Below are 17,574 nucleotides of genomic sequence, written 5' to 3' on the forward strand. Positions count from 1 at the left end.
ATTTTTACCTCTCGCTTCAATCCTTGGGTACAATGCTGGCTCGAAAATGATACTCACTCCAGACTGAGCATTTGCTCTCATGCCCACTCTGGCTCCCAGACACCATCATCTGGAGGTCCCCTCGGGTCCCGGCATCCCCAGAGGAGAGAGCAGACCACAATCAGGGTCCCATTTGAGGCTGCGATGGAGAAGAAGGAAACCCAATCCACTTGGCATTGTGGGATGTGATTCATTCAGATTTGGTGACAGCGGGGAGACTGAGCCCAGACAGAAGAGGGCCTGTGGTGGGGGTGGAAGGGGTGCTCTAAAACCCTGGGAAGGGGGTGTATTTGGTCCCAAACTCTATCTTGGCTGCCCAAGACTTTGCTAGAGCCTAAAGAGGGAGACAGAAGCAGCTGCTTCCCAATCCTCAGGAAAACACAGCTCTAGTCTGAGGGAGTAAGCTGGTGTTGGGGACCTCCTAGTTTGAGGAAGGAGGCTTAGTCTTTGGGGCCCAGGGAGCTGTCTCTAGTCTGAGGTCTGAGAAAGCGCAGCCTAGTCTGAGGGAGGAGGTATAGCCTTTGGGCCCCAGGTGTTAAGAAAGAGGACTAGCCTTAGGGAACCCCTTAGTCTGAGGGAGGAGGCTTACCCACCCCCTCTGGTTTTGACTTTTCTCACCAGAAGCTTCCAGACATAGAAATACTGGAAGTAGGAGGAAGCCAGGGTGCCATCTAGCGACGTGGGACACAAACAGGGTTAAGTGAATGCGGGGCAAGGGTAGTATAGGCCAGGCCTGCTCAGGACAGGGTCGCAGCACCCAGGCCCACCAGCAGCACAGACAGGGCGAGACGGAGGCCGGGTGGCACGCCAGAGTGGCACTTGGAGGCCATGACAGCCCGCTGGCGGGTGCTGCAGTGCGGCGGGAGGGCCAGCCGGTGGCCGGGCAGCTCCAGCAGCCCTTCGGTGGCGGGGGGACTGCACAAATCCTGGGAGCCGCAGCCGTGCATGCTCACGCTCTGGCCGCCTGTGGAAACGCAGGGGAGGATGTGCATGAGGACACACACAGGCAGGTGTCCCCAATGCCCATGTGTACCTGCCACTGAGTGCCACGCCCCCCCATCCCCATGCCTGTAGTTCGAGGGGGCCCCTGACCAAGACCATTTCCCTGCAACTCTCTTCAGCCCCATGGGTCCTCCTGTCTCCCCAGGTCGGACAGAGCCCAGGGATGTGCCAGCATCACCAACACCAAGTTTTTGTAAAAGACAAGACTGTCCCATCCAACAGGAAATGTGCGAGCGGGCCAGCCCTGGAGGCCAGGGAGGCCCCCGACTCCTGTCCTTCGGGAAAACTCACCAGAAGATGCTGGGATCCTCAGGCTGGGGCCTGGTCCCTCCGCGTCTTCCATTGTTACTCTTTGTATCTTACATGTGTGTTGCAGGCTTTCTTTTACTTGTATTCAGTGCTCATGATACTGGATGTTTTAATGACTGAATGTATTAATGACCCCGGAGGCCACTCAATTGCACACACCCCTTTAACGGACTTGGCGAACAGTTTTCTCCTTCCTTTGCCTCCTCAGAGCCATATTTATGACGGAAGATGGCACGATGTGATACATTTGTATATAACTATACTAAGTATATATACTAAACATAACTGGTTTATTGGGGATTTGGTGGAGGGATATGAAAGCAATCCAGTCTTATTTTACCAACAAAGAACACCTCACTGCAACTGGGGCTTGTTTTTTAACAAAACATTTTAACGAAATGTATGGAAATCTGTAGGATTCAAGAGAGATGGTATCTGAAGTTGCATTCAAAATAATGTGGGGTGGGGGTGGAGATGAAACTGCATTGGCCACGAGTGCATAATTACTGGGGTTGGGTGAAGGGGTTTTATTCACAGGGCAGCTATTAAAGTGTTCACTCTTATTTATCTTTGGCCCTCTCCATTAAAAAAATTTTTTAAAAGCCTTACAGCACGCTCTGTATTTGTCTCTGTTTGCCCTGAACTAGAGTATGTTTCCTTGCAGTCATGATGGTCTCGGATTCACTGAAGTGCTATACACGGCACTTACTATGTTCTAGAATTTTCTTTTTTTTTTTTTTTTTTTTTTTAGATTTTTTATTTATTTGAGAGAGAGAGAGTGCAAGTGAGGTGGGGGGAGCAGAAGGAGAAAATCCTCAAGCAGCCTTCCTTCCCAGCACAGGGTTCAATCCCACAACCCTGAGATCATGACCTGTGCTGCAAGCAAGAGTTGGACACTTAAGTGACTGAGCCACCCAGGTGTCCCTGTTCTAGAATTTTCAATACAGTAGCCACTAGCCACATACTGCTACTGTACACCAGAGACGTGGCTGGTCTGAACTGGAATGGGCTGTGTGTATAAAATCCACACCAGATCCCAAAGGCTTAGCAGGAAAAAAATGAATGTAAAAGCTCTCCCTTAGATTTTCTTATACTGACTGCATGTTGAAATTACAACTGTTGCATATATTGGGTTAAATAAAAAATTAATTTCATCTGTTACTTTTTACTTTTTAATGTGGCTCTTTGGAAACTTTACATTCTATTTTTTTAAAGATTTTATTTATTTATATAACAGACAGAAATCATAAGTAGGCAGAGAGGCAGGCAGAGAGAGAGAGGAGGTAGAGAGAGGAGGAAGCAGGCTCCCCGTCGAGCAGAGAGCCTGAAGCAGAGCTCGATCCCAGGACCCTGGGATCATGGCCTGAGCTGAAGGCAGAACCCGCTGAGCCACCCAGGTACCCCTGAAAACTTTACATTCTACATGTGGCTTGCATTCTATTCCTTTTGGACAGTACCCATCCAGAAGTCTCTTGGACTTAGAGACCCCTGACTCTGGCATGCCCGAATCCAAAACCGACGTGCTCAGGCTCACTCTCCAGCACACACGTGCGTGTACACACATACACACACATGCACATACACATGCACACACACACGTCTATTACCTTCTACAAGTACCAGGTCCAGCTGGACACACTCCGTCTCCCCACTGGGACACTGCATATAGAAGGAGGAATTGCAGGGCCCCGGCTGGCCACCAGGACATGCAGGACACAGGAACTCACTCAGGGTGTGTGAGGTTGGCAAAACTTCTGTAGAAGGGAGGGCGACAGTCAGCCAGGAGGACTCTCAGAACCTCCAGGGCCTCCTTGTACTCACAGACTCTCCCACAGGGGGAGGACCTTCTTGGGGTTTTCCACTTAGCTGGGGTCAGGGTGCCTTCAGGCAGCCTGGCTGGGGAATGGGGATGCTCCTGCCAGCCTGCCTTCCTCAACTCGGGGCAAAATCTCCTCCAAAATCACCCCACCACCACCCTTGGCCACTCGTGACTGCTTTCTGGTGACGGCGTACCGAGAGGAGTGAGTTCTTGGCAGTTGCCTTGGCAACAGGTGGAGTTGATCCAGAAGCCAAAGTCAACGCCGTAGGTGAAGGCAGAGACAGAGCTGCCAAATTTGCAGTCCTTGGAGGCCACGCAGGAACCACTTCTCCAGACAACAGAGTCACCTTTCCTTGAGGCTGGAGAGATGTGGAAGTCAATCCACAGGTGAGGAAAGGTGATCGTGAGCCAGCCCCTAACTAGAAACCCCCCCAAACCCTCTCACTTTGCTTAAGATTCCCCCTAAAACGCTTGAAGCCTATCACTGTTCATCAAGACACAAAACACCTTCCTCTGTCTTCTCCCACTGGGGATCCAACGAACAGGGTGGCTTTGTACCTGTGATGTCTCTTGACCTATCTAAGAGTACCTCACGGGCTCAGCCAGAAATTTCTGAAGGATCCCAGAAATGCCCACCACTGAGCCTGGTACACTCTCCCTACTACCCCAACTCATGTTGCTAGAAGACAGAGAAGAGCCAGTGTCCAGTTCAACGGCCCCTTCCCGTTTACAGAAGAGTCTAGTTTTTTTCTTTATGGGGCAGACCGACAGGGGCCTCCTTGCCCAGAATGTTTTCCTAAATACCAAGATAGCTGCAACCGTATCTCCCATGCCCCATGCTTTTCTATATCTTACCCTACCACTCACTCCCCCACCAAGAAGTGGGATCTGTTTCCTCACCCCTCAAATCTGAGCCGGCCTTGTGACTTGCTCTCATCAAGAGACTGTGGCCAGAATGACATGGGGCCAGTTCTAGGCTTCTCTCTTAAGAAGCCCATGCTTCCCACCTCTTCCTTCTCGGAACCAGCCACCACACTCTAAGGCAGCTCAGCGAGGCTACTGACCAATGACCAACCACAGGCACAGAGACCCCGCAAGGTGAGAGGCTGGACTGAGCGTTCCAGCCCCACTCAGGTTCTCAGAGGAATGCTGAACCTCATCAACCCACAGAACAGGGAGAACAATAAATCGGTTTTTTGAGCCACAAGGTATTTTTTTTTCATTGTGGCCCTCCCACCAAAAAACCCCACCCCCCTCATAGAATAAAATTTATCCTCTTAGGCCTTTTTAAGTGTTAACTGTATTTACATTGTTATGCAATACATCTCCCGAAATTTTTCATTTTGTAAAATGGAAACTCCCACCATTCTGTTACTTTGACTACCCTAGGCTTCTCAGATAAGAGGAGTCGTATGGTATGGGATTAGTTCTTTTGTAACTGGTTAGGCCTCTAGGTCTTGGCCTGATTTGTTCTTCAGTCATAAACAACAACAGCAGTGCTGGTCAGATTTTAAACTCACAGGCTCCCCTGCCACTGGCCTCTGTGGCTGGAGTCAGATCTGTGGCTGGAGTCAGGGCAGCAAACACTGGGCGGAGTGGGGGTCTGGGGGGGGTGGGGAGTGGGAGGCAATGAGAGGTCTTGGTGTGCCTTGGGCCCTGCTGCCAAGCCCGTCTCCAGGGACACTCACTCAGGATGCCTGCGGTCTGAAGGCAGTACTGTCTGTCCGCTGGGCAGAGGAGAGTGTCACAACTATTGAGGCTCGAGCAGGTGAAACAGGTGGTGACCTCATCCTTGGTCAGAGTCGCAGCTGCAGGAGGACCTGGGGAGAGAGGAAGATAAGCCCACTGGAGAATGACCTGTGTGTGTGCGCATGTGCATGCGTGTGTGTACATTTCTGGGCACATGGATATAAATGTGCTGTGTGTGTGCACATCTGTGATGAGGCAGTTTGCACACACGCCCGCTTCCCTGAGTGCACACGTGATTGTGTGTCTCTTGTGTGTTCTGGAACTGTGTGCGGCAGGGTGGGGATGTTCACTTGCGGTTCTGTGGGCCCCTGGGTGAGAAGGGGTCTGGGTGCCTCCCTGTGTGAACAGAGCACCTCTTTACGGGGATATATGTAAGGCTGGTTTTGGGGGGTCTGAGCGTGTTTCTGCATCTGGCTGTGTCTGGGTTCCCAGCGAGGCTTAGGGTGCTTGGATACAGATGTCGGAGTACAGATGCGAATGTCTCCACAGATGTTGCTACCGTGTTTCAGCATGTCTGTGTATATTTTGTACTTTTATATGTTTGTGTGCTTGGACCTGTCTGTGTGCATGGACCCGACAACAGAGAGTCCCCACCTGGCTGTGTTGCAAGCCCATAGGAACCATATATGGAAAAATTCCATGTCCTGTCTTCTGGTTGTTAGTTACCCTGTTTTGTCCTTTCTCCTGTCATAGTGTAAATTTTGAGCTCCTGGGTCCATTGGTTGTTTTTTTTTCCCTCTTCATTGTAATCATTAATTTAACCCACTGTTTACTTTTTAAAAGCAAAACTCCAACAGCTGGTAATCAGAGGAAGCCAAGGGGAGAAGGGATTCTCCTCTGCATCGCAGATCTGACTTCGCGGTGTGGTTTCTAACAAAAGAGGCTCCCACAACCCCAGAGCTGAGGGAATGCTGCTCTCTCCAGCTTCGAAAATTGCCTTTCTCACCTCTGAAACGTCTGTTGATTCTGCTGAGTTGTCTCACTTAAAAAACTGTTGCCCTGGTAAACACAATCTCAATTAGCATCTCTCTTTTCTGGAAGACAAAACTAACTGTCCGTGTTCTTTGCTAAGCTGAGAAAAGACAGTTGGCAAATCTGTCTTCTCTCACAAACAAGGAAGTGAAGGAAAGAAAAAAGACCACAAGATTTCTTGTTTAAACAGAGTTGTGCCTCTAATCTCACTTACACGACAGGATGCTCGTGTTTAGAAACGTGTGCTTCTCTGTCGGTATGTTTTGGGCACCAGGACATAGATGTAGATGTCTGTGGGTGTGTGGATGTGCCAGCATGATTTTCTGCTTCTAGATGTGCTAAGTAGTGTGTGTGCGTGTGTTTGTGCAACCGTGCATTCGGGCACACTGTATATGAGTAACTGTGCTTTCTGAGGGCATATTGGTGGGGGGGGGGCGGGTGGATACCCTGGAAACACACAGGATTGGAAAGGGTGTGTGGGATCTGGGAAGGGCAGAGAAAGTAGAAACGGAGGAAGTTAGGGGTCAAGGCACCTGGTGGGGTGGGAGTGGCCACATAGTCGCATTCAGGCTTGCTGGTGAGATGAAATCCAGATGCTTCCGGGCCCAGTGTCGTATTCACTTGTAGGTGGCATACATTTGGGGTAGCACAGCCCTTCAAGATTTGGGGACCCCCTGCAGAAACGGGGGGGAAGTTGCAAGGGGAGACTCAGAACCAGAGCCTTCCCACCTTGATTTTCAGACTTTCTTTGAAAATTCCCATCTGTCTCAATAGTTCTGTATGATTTGTTTCCAAATCTGCCTGGTCATTTTTTTTTCAGGATTTTATTTATTTGTCAGAGAGAGAGAGCACAAGCAGGGGGAGCAACAGGCAGAGGGAGAAGCAGGCTCCCCAGTGTGGGACTCAATCCCAGGACCCTGGGATCGTGACCCGAGCTGAAGACAGGTGCTTAACGGACTGAGCCCCCCAGGCATCCCATGCCTGGTCATTTCTTAAAATCTCTTGATGTCAGCTCATTTTTGCAATTCTAATTTTATTCCTTCAAATATGTCGCATATATTTATGTTCTGCATCTGATAATTACAAGAGCTGACCTCCTTCTGAGTCCACTTCTCTTGTTTGTTGCTTCTGGTCTCACTTATGGTGACTTGTTCCCTTGTGCATTTCATGAGCTCTGACTTGTGAGCTCATATTTGGTTGATGTTGATCTTAGGGGGTGGGTGCTCCCAGGGGCTTTTCCCTCGAAAGGATTTGTCTTTGTGTATACTGTGAACTAAATGGTACCACCAACCAGGGATCATTTCAGTCACCTTCCAAGGTCCCTGGCTTAGGCGGGACTCTAAGAGTCAGCTCCCCAGCCATGCCGTGGAGCCCAGACCTAGTCACCCAAAGCAGCATGTGACCAGCATTTATTCCCAGGGCTACTGTGCTTTTTGTGTTTGCTTACTGTTCTTGTTCTGATTTCTGCTCATATTTTTACCTTGTTTGGGGACACTTGGAAATTCCCCTAACTTCCTATATGCCCCCAAACGCATGGGAAAATATTTTTGTATAACACCTACTTCATCCGTAAACGGTGGCTTACCAAGGGGGACAGGAATGGGAGCAGGCTCTAAGGAGGTGTACTCTCTGTGAAGCAGTTAAAAACAACAATAAATCTGACTAGTGGCACCTGGCTGGTTCAGGTGGTACAGCATAGGACTCTTGATCTTCAGGTCCTGAGTTTAAGTCCCCCATTGGGCATAGAGCTTACTTTAATAATAATAATAATAGGGGCGCCTGGGTGGCTCAGTCATTAAGCATCTGCCTTCGGCTCAGGTCATGATCCCAGGGTCCTGGGATCAAGTCCTACATCAGGCTCCCTCCTTAGCAGGAAGCCTGCTTGTCCTTCTCCCACTCCCCCTTCTTGTGTTCCCTCTCTTGCTCTCTCTGTCAAATAAATAAAAATTTTAAAAAATAATGACTAAATGTCAATCTGCTTCTTTTAATCACCGTATTACAGCATTTTTCAGCATATCCCAGCAGTGATAAAATACTTCTCCCCCCCAGTAGACTACTCCCACCACCTATGTCTCCCCACCCCCAACCTCACCCCTTCCCTGTATGCCACTGTTTGTAGCAGGAAGACCCTGCAGGGGATCCACTCTCCCAGAAGCAGAAGCCCAGACTTCTCCCTTTCACTTTGTTGGTTTAATAGGCTCTCCTCTGGTCAGTGTGGTTCTAGTTCAAGCCTTTCACTCAAACAGCCTCTGTTCCAACCATTTGCAAACACATAATGGTGATTTAAAAATACACCTGCAAACTCTTTGGTACACAAAGAGGTGAGGGTCTACATTTCCTCCCCTTGAAACCAGATGGACTTCTGTGGCAGTGTCAACCACTGTAAAATGACATTATGGGACTTCCGAGGCTAGGTCACAAAAGACCACACCCTTTGTTTGCTTAAAGTCATCAGTCACCCTGTAAAGGTGGCGGCAGCCATGATGTGGGGAAGCCCAGTCTACCCAGTGCAGAGAAAGCACACTGGAAAGGCCCAGAGTCTACAGGTGTGAGATGCTCAGCGAGCCCCTAGTTGCTCTGGGCCCTGCGTTCCAGCTCCAGCTACCCTCTGCCTGGGATCCCATAAGACCCTCAGAACCATCCAGCTGAGCTCTTCCACAATTCCCACCCCACAGAAACTGGAAGAGCAAATAAAACAGTGACCATTATTTTAAGTCGCTACATTTCTGAGTGATTTGTGAAACAGCAGTAGGTAACCAGAATGCATGTGCAAATGGACCTCAACACTTATTCCTCTAATTCATACAGGTGGGAGGGAGGCCTGCCTCCCCAGGTATCTCCTAAAGGGAAGGAACCCTTACCTCCATTCCATGTCCCATTGAGGGTGACACACATGGTCTGATCACCGGTGCAGTTCATGACCAAACGGGAGTCACACGAGGCCGACTCATCCCCGAAACAGTAGTGACATTTCACTCCGTTGAGCGGGGCCTCAGGCGCCACATCTGGTGGGGGTGAGTGTGGTCAGGGTGGGATGAAGGCTAAGAAACATCCCCCCCAACCCCCACAGCCCTCTGTTCTCACCACCACCCCCACCACAGTCCAGAGCATTTTCCTCCAAAGTCGGACCAGTTTGGTCTCAGTCACTTCCTTCCAACCCTGAAGACATAGTCTCAGCAAACGGAGCTGAAGGTGTGGCTGCCCCACACTGGTCATTTGTCCTAAATGAACCTTCAGGCTGGATCCTGTAGGTTCTTTTATTCATTCCACAAACATTTATTGAGCACCTACCGTGTGCCAGGCCCTGTTCTGGAGACACAGCACTGACCACAAAGACAAAAGCCCTCCCTTAGGGGTGCCTCGGTGGCTCAGTCATTAGGCATCTGCCGTCAGCTCAGGTCATGATCCCAGGGTCCTGGGATCAAGCCCCGCATTGGGCTCCCTGCTCAATGGGAAGCCTGCTTCTCCATCTCCCACTGCCCCTGCTTGTATTCCTGCTCTTGCTATCTGTCAAATAAATAAATAAAATCTTTAAAAAAAAAAAAAAGCCCTCCCTTGAACACACTGAATTCCAAAAGCCATGAAAAAGTGATCATGTTATTTTAGGTTTTAAGACATTGCGGTGTTCCGCCAAAGAGCAGGGCTGTGGCCTGTAGGCTCTCCACCACCTGATCAATTCCAGAACTTTCTTAGATATCTGAAATGTTTAAGAGAAAACTGCTTAAGCATATTTCTCCGGAGTCAAAACTAAGCCACCAATAATTTTCATGTGGGTTTATATGGTAATATTGGCAAACAGAAAAGTTGACTAAAGAGGGGCACCTGGGTGGCTCAGTCAATGAAGCGTCTGACTCTCAACTTCAGCTCAGGTCATGATCTCGGGGTCATGGGATTGAGCCCTGCGTGGGGCTCTGCACTCAAGAGGGAGTCTGCTGGAGACTCTCTATCTCCCTCTCCCTCTCCCCCTGTGTTCTTGTTCTCTCAAAAAAATAAACAAATCTTTAAAAAGAGAAAAGAAAAGAAAGAAAGACATGTGGTGGGTTCCCTTCGGAATGTGCTGCGAGCATAAAATACACCCGAGATTTCAGGGCTTAGTTTGAAACAATAAAATATCTCGTTCTTAATTTTATATTAATTACATAAAGGTCAAAAGAATGTTTTAGCCATATTACCGTAAATAAAATACATTATTAAAGTTAATTTCACCTGTTTCTTTGTACTTTGTAACGTGGCTACCAGAAAACCTTTCCCCATGCGTATGGCACATGTTGCATTTCTCCTGGGCAGCGGCTGCTCTAGACTCTCCATCAGGGTATTCTGAGACAGTCCCTTTGATCTTTCTTTATACATAGAAATTTCATCTAACGAAGTTACAATCATAACCGGCATTTTCTATACCCCCCAGCATGCCAACCTCTCAGCTTGGAACTGGTGGTTTTATTTAATGAGCAGCGCAGTTTTTAGGAGGAGGGAAATCCCGGTTGGCTGAAAGGACGGCCAGGAGCCCTGAGTGTGGAGCTGTCTCGGGTCTCCCCCTGTTGCTACACCTGCCAAATACAAATTCTTTCTTTGGACAAATAACCAAGCAGCAAAAAGTGATCTTTATCACCGCTCAGGGCTGGGTCTGGAGTGAGGCCAGCAAGGAGCCGCTCCCTCCCAAGGTCATGCAAGTGCAGAGTCAGCGCCTGAAAGTGAATGCCTCCTTAAATTTTGCACCCTGGGGCCTCGCTGGCCTACCCTAGACTGGGCCTGCTGCCAGTCCTACATTGCTTGCTCCATTTGGCTAGCCCTTGTTTCTCCTCTCCCAAGGAGAAACAAAACTTTGGGGTTCCTCTCTAGCTCTCCAGTAACTCGGTGAGTACAACTATAATTTCTCCAGTGCCTGCTACCAGCCAGCCTTATGCTGGGAGGCACCCCCTGAAAAGCTCAGGTCATACCCATTTTCCAGCTGAGAATACTGAGGTTCTCCTTGCCCTGGTCAGCCAGGCAGAGCTGGAAACTGAGGCCAAGTTCCCACAACATTCTACCTGGGGGTATGCCTCCCAAGGCCTGCCAACAAACCTTGTCGTGTGGCCCCTTTGCAGGTGATCTCACAACACGCTGTGCTGACCCAGAGACTCCAGTGGGGGCCATAGGTCAGGGAGTAAACACCTTCTCGGCATTCCCCAGGGGTGACACATGACCCATTCTTGATGACAGTCCCATTTTCTGGGGGTCGACATTGAGGCGGAGAGATTAGAGATTCTTGCCTCTCCCAACCCCGGACCACAGACCCATCTGTGGCAGTCCCCAGAGGTCGATCAGGGACCTCAGCTGGCATGGAAGCCCCCACAGCCGGAGCCCCGCAGCCCCAGCCCCACCCCAGTGGCCCCGAACTGAGCTATGAGGCAATGCCTGCAACCTCTAGTCCCAGGGTGGTTCTTCCATGCCTCCCCTGCCCCAACCCCTGCCCACCCACTTTGTTGGTCCTCCACCCAGTCCCCATCTGACACCCCCACCAAGCTGCATCTGGCTGAACAAGCAGGCTTCCTTGGCAGCAGGACAGGTTCTCTCGGTGCAGTTTCCCAGCAGAGAGCAAGCTGGACATGCCTTGGATGTCCCTGTGGGGAGAGAGGTATGATCAGAGTCTGTGGTTTAAGGAGAGAGAGAGAGAGAGAGAGAGAGAGAGACACATACACACACACACACTTTTCAAGACTAGGACTAAGGGCTGGGGTGGGAGGGCAATTTCCCAGAAGTGTGTGACCTTTGTTCCAGATGGGCAAAGTTCAGAGCCAGGGATCAGCATCTCTAAGCTGGAGTGGGGGAGGGGATGGGGGGGTGATCCCAGCCCATCTACCACTTCTCACCAGGGGATTCTTTCTCCAAACATCTCCCTCTTCTCACCAGGGGATTCTTTCTCCAAACATCTCCCTCTTCTCACCAGGGGATTCTTTCTCCAAACATCTCCCTCACAAGCCCGGAGTTGAACATATAAAAATGGAATGTGCCTATTGGGCTAAGCTGGGAGGAACTGCGTCCGACCTGGCAGCCTTCTTGTTGACCTGCAGAGAGGCATGTAAGGACTCTTCCGAGAAACCTCGAGGCTCGAAGAAGCGTGATTTGAAAACAGCGAACCTCATCTCATACACCTGCCGCTTACGGATGAAAATACGACCAGGAAACTGAAAGCAGGTGGGCTCAGAGTCTCCCTCAAGGTCACGCATTGAGATCCTAGCTAAGAGCCAGCACTTGATCCCAGCCTGGGCCAATGGAGGCAGAACTAGAACCAAAGCGGGAGGCAGCTAGGCAAAGTAAGGAACGGTAACTGCTCTCTGCTCGTAGTAAGAGTCCCTTTGGACAGGGCTATGTATGGCCTGATACTATTCTAAGCTCTTAAAAAAGCTCTTCAAACACACAAATTCCATGGATGCCCTCAGTAGCTTTTTTTCCCCCTCCCCAACAGTGCTTTGAGGCAGGGGGATCATCACCCTTATTTCACAGATGGGAAAATAGAAGCACAGAGAGGTTCCTTGACTTGCTTAAGGTCACACAGTGAAGAAGCAGCGGAGCTGAGATTTGAACCCTGGTAGCCTGACTCCCAAACCATGGTCTCAAGCCCAGTTCAGCTGCCTCTGCTAGACAAAAAGCCAAGGGGGGAGGGGGCTGAACCTCAGACTCTGAAGCTGGATTCACGCCTGTGAACCTGGACTGTCTCTCATGGCTCTCACTTGCTCTCAGGGACCACACACAACGTGCCTACCTGCTGGGGTAGCCAGCGTCCCCCAGAGCGCCAGAGCAGTGAGGAGCGGAAGCATGATCCTGGCCGGAGGGAGGAAGCAGGACACAGGTGACCTGGCCTTTTATTCAAGGGCTCTGGCTAGGGTAGCAGCCCTGGGAGAGAGAGAGAGAGAGCAAACAGCCTAGGGAGATAGTGGCCCCACCTGCCCTCCTGGCCCCTGGGACACTTGGGCCGGGGGCAGGGGCTTAGGGAGCATGGGGATGGGGAAACTGAGTCCTGAGAGGCACATGGGAGAAGACTGAGCTGCTCCTGAGGTCAAAGAAAGACAGATGGGCGTGCTGTTATTGTTATTCCTATTATTAACAAGTCATTCAGAGAGTCATTCCTGGTCATTCCACAGAGATGTTAACCCACTGAATTCTTACCACAGTCCTACATGCTGTTACCCTTCTTCCCAGAAGCAACACAGTATTCCCAAATATTAGCTGTCCGTCAGAACAGGCTGTGGCAGTAACAGCTTTGGCCTACTGTTGGAGCGGTGGCCTGGTGGTCTCCACTGACCTGGCATTTAATTTTGAGTTGCTGGAACATGGGGGTGTCCACAGGAGGGCCCAGATAGGCCAAGGCAGGGGGGGGGGCATTCAGGGTCTCAGGATAACAGATTTTTAACAACCAGATCTGGAGGTATTTCAGTATTTTAACAGCTGGTACAGTTGAAATGAGCCCTGTACTCCCCCACCCCCACCCCCCAGTTGTATAGGGAAGGAAACCAAGTCTCAGAGTCAGGAAGGCCCAACTCCAAAGCCACAAAGTGAGGACAGTGGCATAACCAGGATGTGAACCCAGGCCTCTCGAACTTGACTGCCTGGCTTCACCTCGAAGGAAGAGGGAAGACAGCCCCCTACCCTTACCTGGAAAATGGCCTGCCCCAGCCAGAGGAGGCCTGCATTCCTCTCCTGCCCCTGCCTCAGACTGGGCAGCCTTGATTTGCTCATCTGTTCAGTGGGAATGAGGTTGATCTCAAGCACCCCATGAGGGGCCCCAGGACTTGATCTCCATCAGAGTCACCCCTTCACTGCTTTGACTCCCCACTTGCCTCTCCTTGGAGGTGTAACTCTAAGGATATCCCTTCCCTTGTTTTGGTCCTCAGTGCGACGGACCACTAAACTGGCATACCTCGGGGTCTACTGCTGATGCTGGATCTGCAGCGGCTACGTGTGTTGGGAGGATTCATGATAGTGACACTCAGGCTCTAAGGAAACCACACGCCCACCCAGAAGAAGATGAGCACGTTAGTGCCAGATGGCCTGGGTTCAAGTTCCAGTTCTGCCCACTTCGAGCTCAGTGGCCTTGGGCAAATCATGTCACCTACCAGAGCCCCAGTGTCCTCCTCTGTCCAACAAGTAAAGTAGGAGGACCTATGTCAAAGGATTAAATGGTTCAATGTATGCAGAATGCTGAGGACGATAGCTGCTCTCACCATCCCTCAGCAGGGCACCGGGCAAAGCTGGCACTGGCCTCTCCCCTTGGCTCGGAGGAGTGACCCTAAACGAGAGAAAGGACCTGTCCAAGGTCAGTCGCAGGCCTGTCCGGTTGCCCAGACACCAGGGGAGGAGCCCTCAATCAGCAGGTACAACCAAGGAGCTTTCGCCTAAAGGAACGGGGGATCCTGAGGGTGGCCTTTGCCGTGGGGTGCTCTGGTAGGGAGAAGTTTAGGGAGGAGGCCCACCACCTTCCCGGGTGGACCCAAAGCCCTTTGGTCCAGGAGAAGTGGGAGGAAGAGGAAACAGGTAAGTCCACCGGTCTGGAGTCCGGAGTCTGGAGTCAGGGAGGAGGGAGCGGCTCTTGGTTCTCCGTGACCAGAAGCCTGTGTCCTCAAGGTCAACTGATAACACCGCTGGGCAAACAGACTGGAGGCCCGCACAGACGCGAGGTGAAGCCTGGGAAGGGGTAGAAACGTAAGCAAAGCACGCGTCCTTGCCCTTCGCCAGAAACCTGAAGGCCAGGGACCGTAGGAGCGGTTACGTCACGCACGTACAGGTGCACGGGAGGGGTTACGTCACGCACATACAGGCACACAGGAGCGGTTATGTCATGCCCGTACAAGTGCACAGGATGGATTACGTCACGCACGTACAGGCGCACGGGAGGGGTTACGTCACGCCCGTACAGGTGCACGGGAGGGGTTATGTCACACACATACAGGCTCACGGGAGGGGTTACGTCACGCACATACAGGTGCATGGGAGGGGTTATGTCACGCTCGTACAGGCGCATGGGCCTACACACGCCCTGGAAGCCCCTCCCGCGCACAGTGAAGCGCTGTTCAGCCCCTAAAACCCTCCACTCGGAAATAATGTGACCCGAGTTACAGTTTCCTCTCCCCTCCTCCTCCGGTAGATAAACGTACCCTTCCGCGGTTCTGTATTTTCCCATCGCCGGGTGTTACAGACGGTGTCGCAATGAAGAACTTCTCGCCGGTGTCACTTGAGCCGTGTTCCAAGTTCCCGCAAGGGGTAAGTGGTTTTATGATGTCAGAGGCTTTTCTACGTTTGTCATGTTTGATAGCAACTGCAGAATCACCCTTCCTGGGACGGTCCCGGCTCACACTCCCACCAGCCGCGTAAGGGAGTGTCTGCTTCCCCACCCATTCACCAGCTCTGGGTGTCATCCAGCTGTCCTAGTTTTGCCAGCTTCTAGGTGAAAGGCACGTGGCAGGACGCCAGTGGCCGTGAACTCTGCCTAGCTCCCGCCATCAAGAGATGGAGTCTGAGGGATGCCTGGACAGAGTCTGAAGGATGCCTGGGTGGCTCGATCGGTTGAGCATCGGCCTTCAGCTCAGGTCATCGTCCTGGAGTCCTGGTATCGAGTCTCGTGTGGGGCTCCCTGCTCAGTGGGAAGTCTGTTTCTCCCTCTCACCCTCCCTCTCTCGTGCTCTCTCTCTCATTCTTTCTCTCTAAGGTAGATAAATAAAATCTTTAAAAAGAGAAGGAGAGAGGAGTCTGTTCCCACCTCCTCGACTCTGAGCCAGGCTTGGAGCTCGCTTTGACCAGAGAAGACAGAAGGAGCGATGTTGCATGAGTTGGGAGTCTTGGTGCAAGAGGACTTGCAGCTTCTGCGGTCCCTGCCTTGCCGCTGCGACCCCTCTGCCACAGTGGGAATGAGCTTGCCTCCTGCAGCCTGGAGGACCACGCAGAGGGAGGCCCGGGGCCTCCCAGCCAGCCCGGCCAGGACCTACAAGGGAGGCCATCTGAGACCAACTGGGTCCACCAAAGCCCAGAACCTTGAGGCTCGGAGCTGATGCAAACAATACAAACAGCATTGTCGTTCGACTTTTAGAAGAGCCATTCGTGTTTCCCCTTCTGTCCTGTGCTAATGTTTCTGTTGATTCACTGGACATAGTTTCCCACGGCTACAAAGTGACACAGACCCAGGTGGCTTAGAACAGGAATGCGCTGTCTCGCATCTGGAGGCTGAAAACCCAAAACCAAGTTGTAGGTAGGACTTCTGTCTCTCAAACCGGTGGGGGGAGTCCTGGCTGCCCCTTGCCAGCTTCCAGTGGTTTTACTGGCCATCTTTGGCTTACAGCTCCCTAACTCCAGTGTCTGCTCTCTCTATCTCATGGCCGCCTTCCCCTGTCTCTATTTTCACATGGTTGTCTTCTTTCTTTTTTATAATTTTTTTTAAGATTTTATTTATTTATTTGAGAACAAGAGAGAGGGAAAGAGAGCACACACAGGGGGCGGGGTTGAGGGGAGGGACAGAGGGAGAGGGAGAAGCAGGCTCAACCCTGAGCAGGGAGCCCCACCCGGGGCTTAATTCCAGGACTTCCAGATCATGACCTGAGCCAAAGACAGACACTTAACTGACCTCAGATACTTAACTGACTGAGCCACCCAGGAGCCCCCAACATGGTCATCTTCCTATGAAGACGCTAGAGACATTGGGTCAGGGGCCCATCCTACCTCACTGTGACATCCTCCCAACCACTGACATCAGCAGCAGCCCTATTTCCAAGTAAGGTCACATTCTGAGTACTAGAAATCAGGATTTCAACATAGCTCTTTTTTTTCTGTTAGGGGGCGGAGTTTGGGAAGGTGGAGGAGGACACCTTCAACCCTTAACCAGAGCTCTTTATATATTAGCAACACTGCAACTAAGTGGTGGAACTTGAGCTGCAAGGGGTCAGAAATGGGAACACCTTTCTTCTTTGCCCAGATTTTTTTTTCTCCTCTGGATCCCCTCCTCTCCACAGGTCAGCTCCACCCACTGAAGCCAGAGGGACCCGTGGAGGACAGGATGGAAAGAGGCTGGGGTCTTCCAGACCCTGGTACTTGTCTCCCCAGAGTGGCAACACTCAGGGTGATAGTTATGCCAGACTGTTTGGGTTCGAAGCCTGACTCTGCACCTACAGGCCATCATAGGCAAGGGACTTAGCCTCCTGTATTGTTTCCTGTGGTCACTGTAACAAATTAGCATTCACTTAGTAGCTTAAGATAACAGGATTGTATTCTCCTACAGCACTGGACATCTGAAATCGCAAGTGAATTCTCAGGAACCAAAATCAAGGTGTGGGCAGGATAGTGCTTCCTCTAGAGAGCAAGGTTGCCTTGCCTTTTCCAGCAGCCAGAGCGGGGCTCCCAGAATCCCTCTGTTCTTGGCCCCCTCCCCCACCTTCAAAACCAGCAGCAAAGCGTCTTGTCTCTCTGACCCTGCTTTCCTACCCCTGTCTATAGTCAAACGTCCCCAGCCTCCCTCTATAAGGACATTGAGGATTACATGGAGGGTCTATGCAGATCATCAGGATACTGTCCCAGTCTCGAGATCCTTGACTTAAAAGCACATCCACAAAGACCCTTTTTCGGGTGCCTGGGTGGCTCAGTGGGTTAAGCCGCTGCCTTCGGCTCAGGTCATGATCTCAGGGTCCTGGGATCAAGTCCCGCGTCGGGCTCTCTGCTCAGCA

General features: G+C 51.2%; 1 protein-coding gene across 2 annotated transcripts; it reads right to left on the reverse strand.

The window, feature by feature from the left end:
* Positions 1–223: 223 nt before the first annotated feature.
* Positions 224–12,730, reverse strand: LOC122913914. 2 transcript variants are annotated; one of them, XM_044260558.1, is made up of 9 exons: positions 12,633–12,730; positions 11,389–11,490; positions 10,952–11,098; positions 8,752–8,895; positions 6,424–6,564; positions 4,858–4,989; positions 3,364–3,528; positions 2,958–3,104; positions 224–1,003 (listed from the first exon to the last, which is right to left on the reverse strand). In XM_044260558.1, the coding sequence occupies exons 1-9, from the start codon at positions 12,685–12,687 to the stop codon at positions 777–779; spliced, it is 1,260 nt and encodes a 419-aa protein (XP_044116493.1). In that variant the 5' UTR covers positions 12,688–12,730; the 3' UTR covers positions 224–776. The 2 variants fall into 2 exon arrangements, with proteins under 2 accessions (XP_044116493.1, XP_044116494.1); XM_044260559.1 differs by lacking the exon at positions 12,633–12,730 and adding an exon at positions 11,567–11,577.
* Positions 12,731–17,574: the final 4,844 nt, after the last annotated feature.

This window comes from Neovison vison, chromosome 7, assembly GCF_020171115.1.
Source record: "Neovison vison isolate M4711 chromosome 7, ASM_NN_V1, whole genome shotgun sequence".
NCBI lineage: Eukaryota > Metazoa > Chordata > Mammalia > Carnivora > Mustelidae > Neogale > Neogale vison.